Genomic DNA, 15,191 nt, shown 5'->3' with positions numbered 1-15,191 from the left:
CAAAGATTTTTACAATGGATGCAGCAAGTTCATACTCACCCACAGCAGTGATTGTGAAGTTGCAGAATGCTACGTTACCGGCAGCATCAGTAAACTTGTAAACAATGTCAAGAACATCACCCAGGTTCACCAGAGTTCCCATTAGTACATTCAGGTCAACAGAGGGCGCTAGACCAGAGTCATCCTCTGCTCGGGGTTGGGGCCAGGTGGCTGCGATGGGATCATTGGAGATGGGGTTGAGGTTGAAGCTCTCTGGGCAGAAGGTTACCGTCGGTGGTACGGTGTCGACAGAAGTTGCTATAAGAATTGCAGAGTGGGGAAAGATGAGGAAATTTATTAGAAAAACAGAACAAGGATTGTGGCATCAGAATTCTGCACAGTGGTTGGTTTGTCAGCTTCCATGGGAGTTTAATCTCTCACAGAATATTTACAAAGATAAAAAGACACTCAACTTACACTCACTGCAGAGAATTCCAGCAAATCCTGCAGGGCATATACACCTTGTGCCACCGGGTACAATGGTGTCGTGGACACAGGTCCCGCCGTTCTCACAATCGCATCGATCTACATTTTGTATCATTGGAGAAAAAAGGAAACTTGTACAAGTTCTTATACCTTCCTCGTACCAGCCAGGAGTGGAATACATTAGCAGACTCAATTGTCAAATCACCAAGCTTATAATGAACCTTAGCCCTGCTGAATCCAACAGGATCCAACTATGTCATATACCCGATGGAGCCTGTTGGATTGAGCAGTAAACCCCTTGTGCACATATTTCTGATGCAAAATGTTGGATTCAGCAGGCAACTGAACCGCATTATAACGCATTGTTGGACTCCATTGGATTCAGCAGACAACTGAAAATGAGGCACAGTGGATTGAGCAGGAAACTCCGGTTGAACTCTGTTAGATTTAGCAGGGCCCTGAGGAACAACTAGGGGTAAGGGTACAGTGCGTGAAATTCATCTACATGTAACTGTTCCCCCCTCCCCTGCACATTCCTGGCTTTTATGCTAAAAAAAAAGGGCCCAGCCAGAAAAAGAGTAGAAGCAGAATACATAATGCTACTATTAGTGCCAAAGATGCCAGATGCAGTTGGGTTATTCTATCAATTTTGACTCCACAGTGACATTTTTCCATCCCTGATACCTCTGAACTTTGTTTTTATATTTGCAAATCAATTTCTATTACCTCCGCCAAGAAGGTTATGTTTTCATCAAATTTTGGTTAGTTTGTTGGTTGGTTGGTTGGTTTGTCTGCTAACAAGACAACTCAAAAAGTTGCGGACGGATTTGCATGAAAATGTTTTTAGGGTGGTCCTTGGTACAAGTACAAATCGATTAGATTTTAGAAGTGATCCAGATCTGGGTCTTGATCCAGGATGTTTTTTAAAGGTTTCTTCACCATTTATGCGAGTATTTCTTTTGAGCAAACTGACAATATGGCGGGGAATTGTTTAGCCTTGGCGGAGGCTTGCGTTCTCTGAGTGCTTTCTAATCTTTAAAGGATTTGGATTTGTTGAGTAGGGGTTTTGCTATTCATTATCATTATTGCAGGATGACTGCATAAAGGATTAAATCCAGAATCCTAAAGTCCTAGATATTAGATGTGACAGGGACAGAAATGAAGTGGATGCACAGTTAATAGAATGACCCAGATGTGGAATTCCAGTTTACAGGGAAGTTATAGTAAGGCGAAGACCGTGTTTTACTCACCCTTAAAAGTAATTGTGAAGTTGCAGAATGCTGAATTGCCAGCAGCATCAGTGAACTTGTAAACAACGTCAAGAACGTCGCCCGGGTTCATCAGAGTTCCCACTGGTACATTCTGGTCAACAGAGGGCGCTAGACCAGAATCGTCCTCTGCCCGGGGTTGTGGCCAGGTGGCTGCGATGGGATCACTGGAGTTAGGGTTGAGGTTGAAGCTCTCTGGGCAGAAGGTTACCGTCGGGGGTACAGTGTCAACAGAAGTTGCTATAAGAATTGCCGAGTGGGGAAAAATGAAGGAATTCATAAGAAAAACAGAACGAGGACTATGGCATTAGGTTTCTGCACAGTGGTTGGTTTGTCAGCTTCCATGGGATTTTAATCTCTCACAGAATATTTACAAAGGCCCGACAGATAAAAAGACACTCAACTTACACTCATTGCAGAGAATCCCACCGAATCCTGCAGGGCATATACACATTGTGCCACCGGGTACAGTGGCGTCGTGGACACAGGTTCCGCCGTTCTCACAATCGCACTGATCTGTATTTAATAGGTGAAAAAGAGAAGTTTCTTGAAATAACTCTTTGGGGTAGTGATTAAAGTCAGTGTTTTGCGGTCTCTTGTATCTACAATTACCAGAAAGAATTGTAAGAATTTAAACAACATACTCCAGCTTTCCTTGAGTACGGGCATACATACCTGCAGTCTATGTGATCAAAACTAAACTGGTGGCACCACACATGCATGCAGGTTGTACGCATGTACTCGGTGCTCTTTTGACCCATTGGGTTTTAAAATTACACACGAGCCTAATTAAGAATACTTGCAACATAAGCCCAAGCACAGCGATCGCTGGGTTTATTCCCTTGTACATGGACTGACTGCGTACTTACCATCCATTTGTTCACAGAGCACACCTCTGTATCCTCTGGGGCACGTACACATGACTGTGTTGCCGGCTTCACGCACGCACATACCGCCATTTAGGCACTGACAGGCACCTGTACAAAGCAAGACATTGTGATGAGGAATTCAGTGCAGCTTGTCTTGGCATGCCTGGTGGCGGCAGGTTCTTCAAATATCTTAATCCACACAAAAGACTCCAGTTCAAAATATCAATTTAAACAGGCAGTAACTGGAGGTTTATCTCAAGGCTTCATAAGGTTTTCCAGGGTTTTACAGGGTACCTCAGGGTTCAACATCTCATTATTGGTTTTTTAGCTGTTTCGGTGTACACACCGAAACAGCTCTTGTTTTTGTTATTTTTTTTTTTCTCTTTTTTTTTTTCTTCCACTTTTTTTCCCATAGGATAACACGTGTTTTCGTTCTACAAGGCACTTTTGGACTTTTTTCAAATCCGATCGACTTCAAACCTGGCACACACTTAGACCACCATCTGACAATGTATGCCGAATCATGACGTCACCATGACGTCACCTCGTGTCACGTGACGTCATCCTAAAAGAGCATACTTTAAGGCCCTATATCTACAGAACCGGAAGTCCGATTTGGTTCAAACTTGGTATGCAAGTATTCCGGGACGTGTTATAGACGAAAATTGCAGTGACGTCATGATGACATCATCGTGTGATTTTATATAAATTATTCAATTTTTGGACCTTTTACTCATATCTCATAAACGGAATGTGGTAAATTCGAAATTCTTTTTGTAACAGGTTTGTTAGGTCATAGATAGATGCACAAAATTTCGTAAAATGAATGACGTCATCATGACGTCATCAAAAACGTGACTTTTTGATTTACATATAAGGGTATGTCCGATCGTTATGAAACTTGGTGGGTAGGTAGGTATAGATAACAGCATTCCAAATCTGAAGTGACGTCATCATGACGTCATCATCTGATTTTTTATGAATTTTTCAAATTTTTATATTTTTTTAAAATTTTGCAAAAATTATATAAAATACGGTCCGATCGACTTCAAACCTGGCACACACTTATACAACCATCTGAAGATGTATGCCGAATCATGACGTCATCATGACGTCATCACGTGTCACATGACGTCATCCTAAAAGCGCATACTTTAAGGCCCTATATCTACAGAACCGGAAGTCCAATTGGGTTCAAACTTGGTATGCAAGTATTCCGGGACGTGTTATAGACAAAAATTGCAGTGACGTCACGATGACGTCATCATGTGATTTTATATAAATTATGCAATTTTTTTTACTTTTTACTCAAATCTCATGAATGGAGCATGGTAAATTCAAAATTCTTTTTGTAACATGTTTGTTAGGTGAAAGACAGATGCACAAAATTTCATAAAATGTGTGACGTCATCATGACGTCATAAAAAACGAGATTTTGTGATTCACATATAAGGGTATGTCCGATCGTTATGAAACTTGGTGGGTAGGTAGGTATAGATAAAAGCATTCAAAATCTTAAGTGACGTCATCATGACGTCATCGCTTGATTTTTTATGAATTTTTCAAATTTACTATTTTCTTCAAATTTTGCAAAAATTATATAAAATACGGTCCGATCAACCTCAGAGAACCTGATGTCCGATTGGGTTCAATGTCGGTATGCAGATATTCCAGGAAGTGTTATAGACAAAAATTGCAGTGACGTCATGATGACGTCATCATGTGATTTATATGAATTATTCCAATTTTTGGACCTTTTACTCATATCTCATCAATGGAACGTGGTTAATTCGAAATTCTTTTTTGCAAAAGGTTTGTTAGGTCATAGTCGTTTCTATACAGAATACGCATGTACATGTTCATTCGACCTTTTATGAAACTTCTTTACGGCAGTCATTAATAAAACGGTCGAAACAGCTCAGTGTTTGTCCACAAACACATTTCTAGTTTAATTTTGCATTCTTAACATATTTTATTTTGGACTATGTACACACCCGGGACCAATGTAATGGTGCCATTCTGCACTTAAATGTTCATTTTGATGATTTTTGCAGAGGACGTTGTTGTGCTCAGCATATTTTCTGCTTACTGAACACATGAGGCTCTTCATGACAGCCCACTAACCCACGAACTCTGCCTTTCCCCACCCCCCTCCCCCACCCCCTTGCAGACATAGATGCTTGAAAATGAGGGAGAATAGAAGAAAATGAGGCAAATGGACTCACTTTCTTGACAGAGAATTCCTGAGTATCCTGCTGGGCACATGCACATCACACCGGACTTGACTTCATCGGGAATGCAAATGCCGCCGTTTTCACAACGGCAGGAGTCTGCAGAAACGTAGCAAAGACGGCAAAATTATTTGTAAATTGAGGCATAAAAAAGATCTTGGTGTTGAATTCTTACTGCAAGGTTTATACGGCATTTGAGGTAGGCACTGCGAAAAGCAGGTTACGGATAACATCACACTTTAAAAAATGTAAATGAAAAGTGAATCTGATGTCAACAGCAAATAGTTGTTAGGGGAATTGGCAAATGTTGACTACGATTCAGGACCCAGATATCTGCTAAACAAATCTACTAGACACAACTAGTGACTTAAACATTTTACTTAATCAACAGTCAATCACAAGTCATCCACTTTCCAAGTAAATTCACAAGTTTTTAAAATGAACTTTGACAAAGACATTCCTTTGTTATTGTTCATCCCGTGTTACTCGTGACTGGACTTGTGACTGGACTTGTGATTTCCTTGTGACTAGATCTGTGACAGATGTGAATATAATACAAACGAACAAACATTTAGATCCTAACTGACAACAACCCCATACCTGTGGTAACGGTGACAGTGAACGTGCACATGGACATGACTTGGTTGGTATCCGAGAGAAATGTGTAGGTGACCGGGGTGGAGCCCAGGAAGAAGAGCGATCCTGGGACATGGCTCCTGTCGACGCTGATGACCACCTGGCCTGTGGATCCTAGGGTAGGCTCCACCCAGTCCACGGCGGTACGCAGGCTGCCCATGGCCGTCACGTTGATGTTGCTGGGACAGCCGCTGACGACTGGCCGCGGGTCAGAGCCATCGGCTGGTCAAATGGAAACAGAAGCGAATAAATAGACCAATCAATAGACTATCTCTGTACATTCACCGAGGCCCCTTCAATGGCGAAAGCACTCTGCCAGCTAGTGTACAAAGCAACTGCACCATGATGGATTATCGCAGCAATAACTGGCATGCTTTGACCATTGAAGTGGGCCTCAGTCAGTGTACAGTGATGGCGCACTCAAATTGGTCTACAATCAGAAGTGTATTATTTCTACCTTAATTATTACTACATATTCGAGAAAACTTTCAAGATATTTTCCCCAACAAATATGGGACAATGTAATTAAACTCATGCCTACTACACACTCCAAAATAAGCATTTGACCCTAACCCTGCCAGATGCAACACTATGCAGTAAATGTCAAAGTCTGTGGGATGTTGCTGTATTAGGTTATCAATACCGGTTCCTAAACTAGCTCCTCTGAGACAATGGAAGTCTGTCCCATTGAACCTTCATAAAGTTGTATCTAACAGTTGGCAACCATGGACTCTGCCACAGTTTGGCATTGGGAACTTTGACCCACTGGATCTACACTGAGCAATTGTGTGGACCTTTTCTATAAGGGACGCGGTGCCCACAAGATTAAATTATGCACATAACCGTCTCTGTAGGCTGTATGATCTAAAATTGGTCAATATAAAACGTGCATTGCACAAGTTTGTTTTTAATAAAAAAAGAGGCCGAACCTGTGTTAACAGGGAACGGAGTGCCCATCTCTCTTTCGTTAGCAATCGGGCCAGACTCATATGCTGCTGTGGGGGGATTGCCATGCCTCCTCCACAGCGAGTCTGTTACCTTCCCAGCATTGAATAATGCCGGTACCCATTTAACGACTGGTTGAGAGGAGTAATTGAGGTAAAGCGCCTTACTCAAGGGCACAACACGCATGGCCACGGCGGGGCTCGAACCCACAACCTCACGATCATGAATCCTGTGCTCCACCGCTAGACCACACGTGCCTTCTTGTTTAATAGACACTTACAATATATAACTGTGACTGTGAAACGGCACTCAGACGTGAGGCCCGTCTGGTCCGTGTATCGGTAGAAAACCTGAACGTCATAATTGCTGCGTGCATAGAAGTTGGGCGCGATATTTCTAAACACCGAGGGCACTTCTCCTGAGTTATCGGTGGCATACGGCTCCTCCCACGTGACGTACACGGAATCTTCACCAGGTTGCCGTCGAGCCTCAAAATCAGACGGACAGTTGAATATATCTGGCGGTGATTTGTCATCCACCAGAGGAACTAAAGATGTATGAAATGTGATGAAAAAAAGTTTGACATAAGGTTACTTTAAAAATACAGCAGGAATTTTTTGTAATTCAAGAGAAGAATTTTAAGGATGAGGGTCAAGCTCGTTTTGACAATGAGGGAATGTGTTAGAATCTGCTTCAAAATAATACTTCTTTGTTTAACTTTAAAATTATTATAATGCACATTATCAGTTTCCCTTTGTGGTTTATTTGAAAATTTGTAATAAAAAGAGTGAGCGATCCCCGTTTGCTATTTCCCACGATTGCAGCATTGCTAATGTTGCTAGAATCATGACATTGGGCGTGATCCCTGGCTACATAGCATATATGGGTTTATGGCTTCTGGCTTGTGCCCCTTGAACAAAGACACTGGCAAAATAGGGAACTGCCAACATACTGAACATAGGGGCAGTCAATTTCTTTGCTCAACATTATAATTAAAAATAGAGAGATATCCACTACAAAGATTAGTTATGTCACAGCGTCAGGGTGATGCGCAAGAAACATCTTAACTGTGAAAAACAAGTAAGTTAAGAAATGCTCCAAGTGTTTGCCCCTATTAAGGTGTCAACCAATCGCGTGTATAAACAGAGTCCAACTCACATCAGGGCTGCTGAATCATTTGTTTTATGGGACACTCCCATAGGTGCATTCGTAATTTTCAGGCAATTCGACAGCAGTCAACTCGATCAACACTTAGATACGGCTCTGAAGCCCGCAATATAACTGTGACTTAAAATCTACAATGTACTTTGATTCTTAAGACAGTTCTTACCGTACTGACAGAGAGGCCCATCATAGCCCTCCATACACGAACAAACGTAGTCATCCTCAGCGTTGATGCTGCAGATACCACCATTTTCACATAGGCAATTCGCTGTTAGACAAAACCAATTTGAGACACATTAAAACTAAGAAAAACCACTACATGTTATCTTGAACGTCTCAGGAATTTGAGTTGAACAAAAATAGGCCTAACAACTACTGTATCTGAAAGAAACACAACTTTCGATGAATTTGTCTTGAGTTGAAGAAGTTACATAACTTTTAATTTGGTTTTAAATGAATGGAAAGTAATTCAGCTTGACTATTCTATAGATAGACATTGAGACGATGTTAATTTTTCACTGTTCAGCATTATAAATTTGGCACATAATCCAGAGTTGACAATGGGCAAAACAATATCACAGGGCGTATGCATCAATCCTATCTTGTTTACTACTAGGCCTGGTCTCATTCTGTGAGCACAATAAAAACTCCTGGGGCCAGGGGCGGCTGGGGCTGGAATACAGGTCTTTATGCGTGCGAGTCACAGATGACTGCACAATTGACCTTGGAACTCAGCCTAACACATTGTGGTTTATGCATTTTTTGGACGCCTTTCCTGACACATGCGGTGAAAGACAAGTTATGCCTATTTTCCATGTAGCTGTTTTCGAGGCATCAAGTTTTCGAGGTTTGACCTTGTACTTGTAGTGACGCACACGCACAGATTCGTATCACACAACTGGTTGATATTTGTTGTGTGTGCGGTACATGTTCCCACCGCCAGCCCAAAAAATTAGGAAACCAAAGTTATGTCGGTGTTTTTCTCTTGCTTGTAATAAATCCTTGGCCTTACACCCTCAAAAACCGGTACATCGAGGATAGGGCCTATATCCACTTTTGTTGCACTCGCATGACTCACCAAAGTACCAATATTGAAAAAGTACCAGGAATATCATGGAAATTGGAACGATGGCCGGGTTAATGTTTTATGGATTAAGAAGGAAAATATGGGGTTTCATATTTATTGATAAAAACAATGACAAAACACGGAATATTGAAGATCTGAACTTTATAGAGGCTCCCCCTCCCAGCCCATGTGTGATGCTACTGCTAAGGCCAATTAACATATTTAGGTTTTCATCACCTCCCTCCTTGATTTTCACTCCTGCCCCGATTTTTCCTCCATACCCTTTCTATTTTTAGACAAAACCCTAGGTCCTTAAACAGCTGAGCTGACTGGTAGTTAAGTTTAAGTAGTTTTCACGTCTGTTGTGTCTTCTTTTAAGTTTAGCTGACGTTGTCCCCTCAATGCACTTTGAATGTGAAGAAGTGGAACTTATAAAATATAAAATACAAATTCCCCTCCCGATCGATTTTTTTTTCAATCTTGAGTGATGAAAACCTGAAGTAAAAATCAATGTTGATTGGCCTAAATAAAGACAAAACTTTGTTGATTCCCAGGCGCAAAAACTAGCATTGAAATATATAGAATGCGCTAACTTTCGATCTAAATTTGACTGAAACATGGTGGACAATTTATTTTGAAACAACCTGCCGGACGTCAGAGAACACTGGAGGAGAATAAAACGGAATCAATAACAAGAAGGAATTTGTTGTCAACTTAGTTATTTCAAGTTCGCGAGGACTACCGCGGCCTGATGATGCTCATGATGATGCTCATGATGACCGATAGAGGGGGTAATTCAGTAGGGCACATGCGGGGTTTCCAATTTCATCTCCAATTCGGCTTCATTTCCATTTTTTTTTTATTAATCAATGTCCAAAGTCTAGATGCAATTACACTAAAGTTAGATGTTCATAGGGCAGAGCATGGATTCATACTGAGCTGATGTGGAATGCGACCGTGCGTTTCTCTTGGGTTCAAGAAATTTCTGACTACTGCAGTCTCCAGAGGCCACAGCTGGAGGCGAGGCCGAAATTTCGAAAACCGTAAAAAGTGTGATCCTACCACGGCACGTGGGGGGGGGGGGGGGGGGGGTCTTCATTAGCGCATCTCCTACGTGGCCCTGGTTTTTTCCCCAACAGTTTCATGGCTACTGTTAGAAACAAAACTCGTTGTTTTCAACCTCTAACTTGAATTCTCACCAATCCACATGCTAAGGTGAAAACTTTATTGGGCTATAATGAATAATTTACGGCCGTCAATAATTATAAGGCCTTATTTGCGGGAGGGGCCTAACGTTCCAAATCGTCACGCGTCCCGGTCTTGAATTGTAGCCGATAAATTCCCTCATAAACAGCAAACTTCATGAATTGTGGGTCACATGCAAAGGTTTTGATGGATGGATTGCAATCGTTAAGAAGAAACGCTAGCTGAGAAAAGAAAAAGGGGGGAGTTGTCAAAATAAGAGAAAGAAGGTCGGCGGCCCAAAAATTCATGGATTAATGACAGGGATTTGGCTACTGTGTGGCAACAATTTCAACTTATCAAGTTGTTTGATGGTCCTTGAATTACCACTTACATTGTCATTGCAGACTTACAGGAGATTCTTATATTCAATAGCTCATAGCCTTCGTACAGTCTTGCTACTGACTCTCCTTCAAAACTACAATCAACACGACGAAACATGACTCGAGTATCACTGGCCAGTGCCGTAGTCCTCAGAGTTAAAAGAAGGTTGTCAATGAAAGCCTCACGCCAACGGAGCGCTACTCAAGCGGTTACGTAACCGTTGCTTTCACATGGGCTTCAAGTTATTGTCACCGGACGCTCCATATATGCATTTTAAAAGCATAGAGCATAAAGCTAGCGCTTGTGGGCCGTCAGGACAGGGGGGTCAGCGCGCTATGTGTTGTATTGTTAAAGATGGTCCATGATCCATCAACTTGCCGTAAGATTAAATCAAGGAAGTTCATAAAGAACCTCGCCTCATGCAACCCCCCCCCCCCCCAACACAATAATCACCACCACATCCTTGCAAACATAGCGAACGTCAAATGCCTTTTCAGGACAATGTTTGCAAAATGGCTTTGGGGAAATTTACATGCCCAAAAGAGAACAGTATATTTACACATCCGCCATCATCACTTCATAACTTCGCACTCCTTGCCTTAACCTTAGAAAGCTTTCAATTTTTAGGCTCTATAGACTTATTTTGTGCCAGGATAACATCAATTTTACCCCTATGCATTTTTGCTAGGATGCAACCTCATTCCTGCAAAATCCTCCAACTGCCTCTATATAAAAATAGCATACAGCTTCAATCCTGCAAAATCCTCCGTTATTTATTGAATGTGGAGGGATTACCACTGCCTCAATCCTGCAAAATCCTCTGGCAATCACTGTCAGTAATTATGTTGAGGCAGAGCCAGTGACCTCCTGGAGCAGTGCGGATGATTTCAAGTATAGGCCTAATTTAGAGGCCTAATTTTATGCACGGCTGAGCATAAACAACACAAGGTCCGGCCTAAGACCTGGCCACTTACTTTTGTCATAATAGCCTCAATCCTTCGAAATCCTCCACTTATGCATGGAGGATTTTTTGAGGATTTGGGAAGGTTAGGGTTAAGTAACCAGTTACTGATCAATGTTTAGACTCACCGTCTTGTATGTCACAGAGGATGCCCCTGTATCCAACTGGACACACGCATCTGATCCCTGCACCAGTCTCATCGTACAAGCACTGACCCCCATTTTCACATTGGCAAGTTCCTAAAGTGACAAGGAGTAATTGTTGATACCCGTAAATTTCATTATAAAGCTACCAAATTAATGTCAAGAGAGATGTAAAGAAACTACAGAAAACAAAACGAGTAAAGAACTCGAACTTGGCATGATCTGGATGACGTAACGATCTCTGCCATTTTTTGGTTAAATCTCGGTTTATTTGTTAGGTTGTTTTAGTGATTGGGATTTTTTGTGGGGGGGGGGACTTAACTTATTTTTTTTGTTATTTGATGAGCATATTTTATTTATTTTTTTAACAATATGGACTTCCGTTTTGAATTGGATACTCGCTCCCACCCCACCCCCAAAAAAAGTTACTAAACGCTAAAAAAAATCTGTCAAGAGAGATATTATGGAGAGACTACCGAGTGGAGTTGAGCTTGGCATGTCTGGATGACGTAATGATCTCTACCAATATGGGTAAAAATCTCGATTTGTTTGTTAATTTGTTGGGTTGTTTGAATGATTGGGCAGGGGGGGGGGGGGCTCAACTAATTTTTGATCTTATTACTACATGTATTTGATGAGCATTTTTTTAAAACATAATCGGAATTCCGTTTTGAATTGGATTCGTACCCCCCCCCCCCTAAAAAAACCAATTAGGTATAAACCTGAGGTCTATTGAGAACGTCCAAAACGACATCTTCATATCAGAGTGACTAAATTAAAATGTCATTATTAATTTATTAATGCTGGTATAGTTCTCGAACAGTACCTTCCTCACTTGATCATAAGCTAAGTTTGGGACCGGTTTACCATAAAACTGTCAGATGGCCAGTCATTGCAATTCATGATGTCAGAAAACATAAAGTAGTGAAGTACTTTATTATTTAAATGGTTTTAATTAACAAAAGCGCATCTACTCCTGTAGTTTTTTTTTTACACATCCAACGAAGAAGCGTCCGAGTTTCCAAAATGAAATCAAGAATAAGCCAACGTTTATCTTTCGGCCAATAACAATGTATTTTCATGATGACTGCCATTTCAGTAGGATTAGCGTCTTCACATGTCCACTTACCTTGGCTCATTATGGGCGTTGGCAGCAGAGCCAAAAGGGCACAGACTACACTGATCCTGAATGCCGCCATCATGATGTTGTCTCAGTGGCTCTGCAGAACGAAACCAGCGTGTTCCAGAAGGAACTACTCCCTGTCCCTTAAAGATCCGAGTGGACCCGCACCAATAATCGATTGGAAAGCGGCCAGGAAACGTCTCGTGCCGATTAGGTCCAATAACGCATCATGGTGTTACAAGACATGGCTTAAGACGTGATGGGGGACTCTTGTAGAATGACCTGAATTCTGTCAACCATTGACAACAATAGGACTCACTGGAGCATGTCGTGGCTCATTGTTGACGGGACAATTGGCTCCGTAAACTGCCGTACCAGCAAAACCATTTTAGGCTACAGGCGATCTTGTTCACCGTTGCGTAATACACATAAGTGGCAGGCGCATATATATAATACATGTACATGCAACTGAAGTATATTTCGCATAAGAGCCTCTTCGGACTACGGGAGAAATAGCTAGAAGTGTTTCATTCACCGACCGGACATTTTGAAGAGACCTCAGGCAAATGGTTTTGAGCGTTAAAAATATAAGGGAAATCAGGAAGGTAGTGTTCCTTGGTCACGGTGATAGAACTTGATTTGTATTGGGCGGGTTGGGATGGGATTTTTTTGTCTGGATTAACAAGATGGGACCGTCCCAACCACAGATCCTACACACAAGGATGAACAACTGTTCTGAGCTCTAGTACAAAATGTACTGAACGGACTTGCCTTAATAATTTGGTTGGACGCGTGATAACGGGCCTTAATACCGTTTACCCAAATCTCGTTTTTAATTAGGCTTTCATCAAGAGAGACGTGATTCCGAACCGATAAAACAAATGCGACATTTCATAATTCATTTTAAAGCTAAAGACATTGTTAACATGGTTGTGTAGTTATCACTTATCAGATTCAATAATAAAGACCAAAAACGTAGGATCATGAATATTCAAATATATAAATAGCTGGCTTGACAGAATTCGACACCAGATCGAGCGCAGAGCCCTGCAAATTTGAAAGCCGCCGCGCGCAGTGAAGCGGTTCAGCTGTCTGGGTCTTTGTTGGCAAGTATTCATGCTAATTGCCACCGGTATATGAAGACGAAAATACATGGTTTTCAACCTTGAAGAACACAGTAACTCAAAATTTGTAAAAGCAATTTTAAAAATCCTTATAATCTTTAAAAAAAAAATTGCGCAAACAATTCAGGGGGAAGGGGCCAGGAATCGCCTCAGATTGCACCACAGAGCATCTAGAATCCAAAATTTTTCGGGGCCCTTAAGCGGGCCCCGAACCTCACGCCGTAAGGGCTTCTCCCTCCGCGCTCGCATTAATTATCGGAGCAAAATTGCTCAAAAGGTGTGCCCCCCGTTTAAAAAATCCTGGATCCGCGCCTGCTATATAATCCTAGTCAATTTGTGAGAGTAATTTTTGTCTTTGAGCCCACCTAAGACAAAATCCTGGGTGCGCCGTTGTTTCTAATTGGTTTTTTTAGGGGGGGGGGGTACGAATCCAATTCAAAACGGAATTCCGATTATGTTTTAAAAAAATGCTCATCAAATACATGTAGTAATAAGATCTTATTACTACATGTATTTGATGAGCATTTTTTTAAAACATAATCGGAATTCCGTTTTGAATTGGATTCGTACCCCCCCCCCCTAAAAAAACCAATTAGGTATAAACCTGAGGTCTATTGAGAACGTCCAAAACGACATCTTCATATCAGAGTGACTAAATTAAAATGTCATTATTAATTTATTAATGCTGGTATAGTTCTCGAACAGTACCTTCCTCACTTGATCATAAGCTAAGTTTGGGACCGGTTTACCATAAAACTGTCAGATGGCCAGTCATTGCAATTCATGATGTCAGAAAACATAAAGTAGTGAAGTACTTTATTATTTAAATGGTTTTAATTAACAAAAGCGCATCTACTCCTGTAGTTTTTTTTTTACACATCCAACGAAGAAGCGTCCGAGTTTCCAAAATGAAATCAAGAATAAGCCAACGTTTATCTTTCGGCCAATAACAATGTATTTTCATGATGACTGCCATTTCAGTAGGATTAGCGTCTTCACATGTCCACTTACCTTGGCTCATTATGGGCGTTGGCAGCAGAGCCAAAAGGGCACAGACTACACTGATCCTGAATGCCGCCATCATGATGTTGTCTCAGTGGCTCTGCAGAACGAAACCAGCGTGTTCCAGAAGGAACTACTCCCTGTCCCTTAAAGATCCGAGTGGACCCGCACCAATAATCGATTGGAAAGCGGCCAGGAAACGTCTCGTGCCGATTAGGTCCAATAACGCATCATGGTGTTACAAGACATGGCTTAAGACGTGATGGGGGACTCTTGTAGAATGACCTGAATTCTGTCAACCATTGACAACAATAGGACTCACTGGAGCATGTCGTGGCTCATTGTTGACGGGACAATTGGCTCCGTAAACTGCCGTACCAGCAAAACCATTTTAGGCTACAGGCGATCTTGTTCACCGTTGCGTAATACACATAAGTGGCAGGCGCATATATATAATACATGTACATGCAACTGAAGTATATTTCGCATAAGAGCCTCTTCGGACTACGGGAGAAATAGCTAGAAGTGTTTCATTCACCGACCGGACATTTTGAAGAGACCTCAGGCAAATGGTTTTGAGCGTTAAAAATATAAGGGAAATCAGGAAGGTAGTGTTCCTTGGTCACGG

At 41.6% G+C, this 15,191-nt stretch overlaps 1 protein-coding gene across 23 annotated transcripts in view; it reads right to left on the bottom strand.

Annotated features, from left to right (window-relative positions):
* LOC119738257 (mucin-17-like) overlaps nt 1–14,955 on the bottom strand; it is a 77,023-nt gene extending 62,068 nt beyond the window's left edge. For 2 of the 23 annotated variants that reach the window (XM_038213072.1, XM_038213078.1), the window contains exons 1-11: nt 14,573–14,948; nt 11,300–11,410; nt 7,745–7,846; nt 6,695–6,961; nt 5,434–5,691; nt 4,828–4,932; nt 2,603–2,710; nt 2,142–2,249; nt 1,716–1,973; nt 457–564; nt 40–297 (exon numbers count right to left, since the gene is read on the bottom strand). In XM_038213072.1, the coding sequence (XP_038069000.1) occupies nt 40–297; nt 457–564; nt 1,716–1,973; nt 2,142–2,249; nt 2,603–2,710; nt 4,828–4,932; nt 5,434–5,691; nt 6,695–6,961; nt 7,745–7,846; nt 11,300–11,410; nt 14,573–14,645 (1,756 nt within the window). In that variant the 5' untranslated portion in view covers nt 14,646–14,948. Of the gene's footprint in view, nt 1–39; nt 298–456; nt 565–1,715; nt 1,974–2,141; nt 2,250–2,602; nt 2,711–4,827; nt 4,933–5,433; nt 5,692–6,694; nt 6,962–7,744; nt 7,847–11,299; nt 11,411–12,443; nt 12,813–14,572 lie in introns of those variants that run through there. The other 21 variants (XM_038213075.1, XM_038213084.1, XM_038213066.1 and 18 more) reach the window with 17 other exon arrangements.
* Between the last annotated feature and the right edge of the window lie 236 nt (nt 14,956–15,191).

The sequence above is a fragment of the Patiria miniata genome, unplaced genomic scaffold, assembly GCF_015706575.1.
Source record: "Patiria miniata isolate m_02_andy unplaced genomic scaffold, ASM1570657v1 HiC_scaffold_3, whole genome shotgun sequence".
NCBI classification, from domain to species: Eukaryota; Metazoa; Echinodermata; class Asteroidea; order Valvatida; family Asterinidae; genus Patiria; species Patiria miniata.
This window is presented reverse-complemented; position numbering and strand designations above follow the sequence as displayed.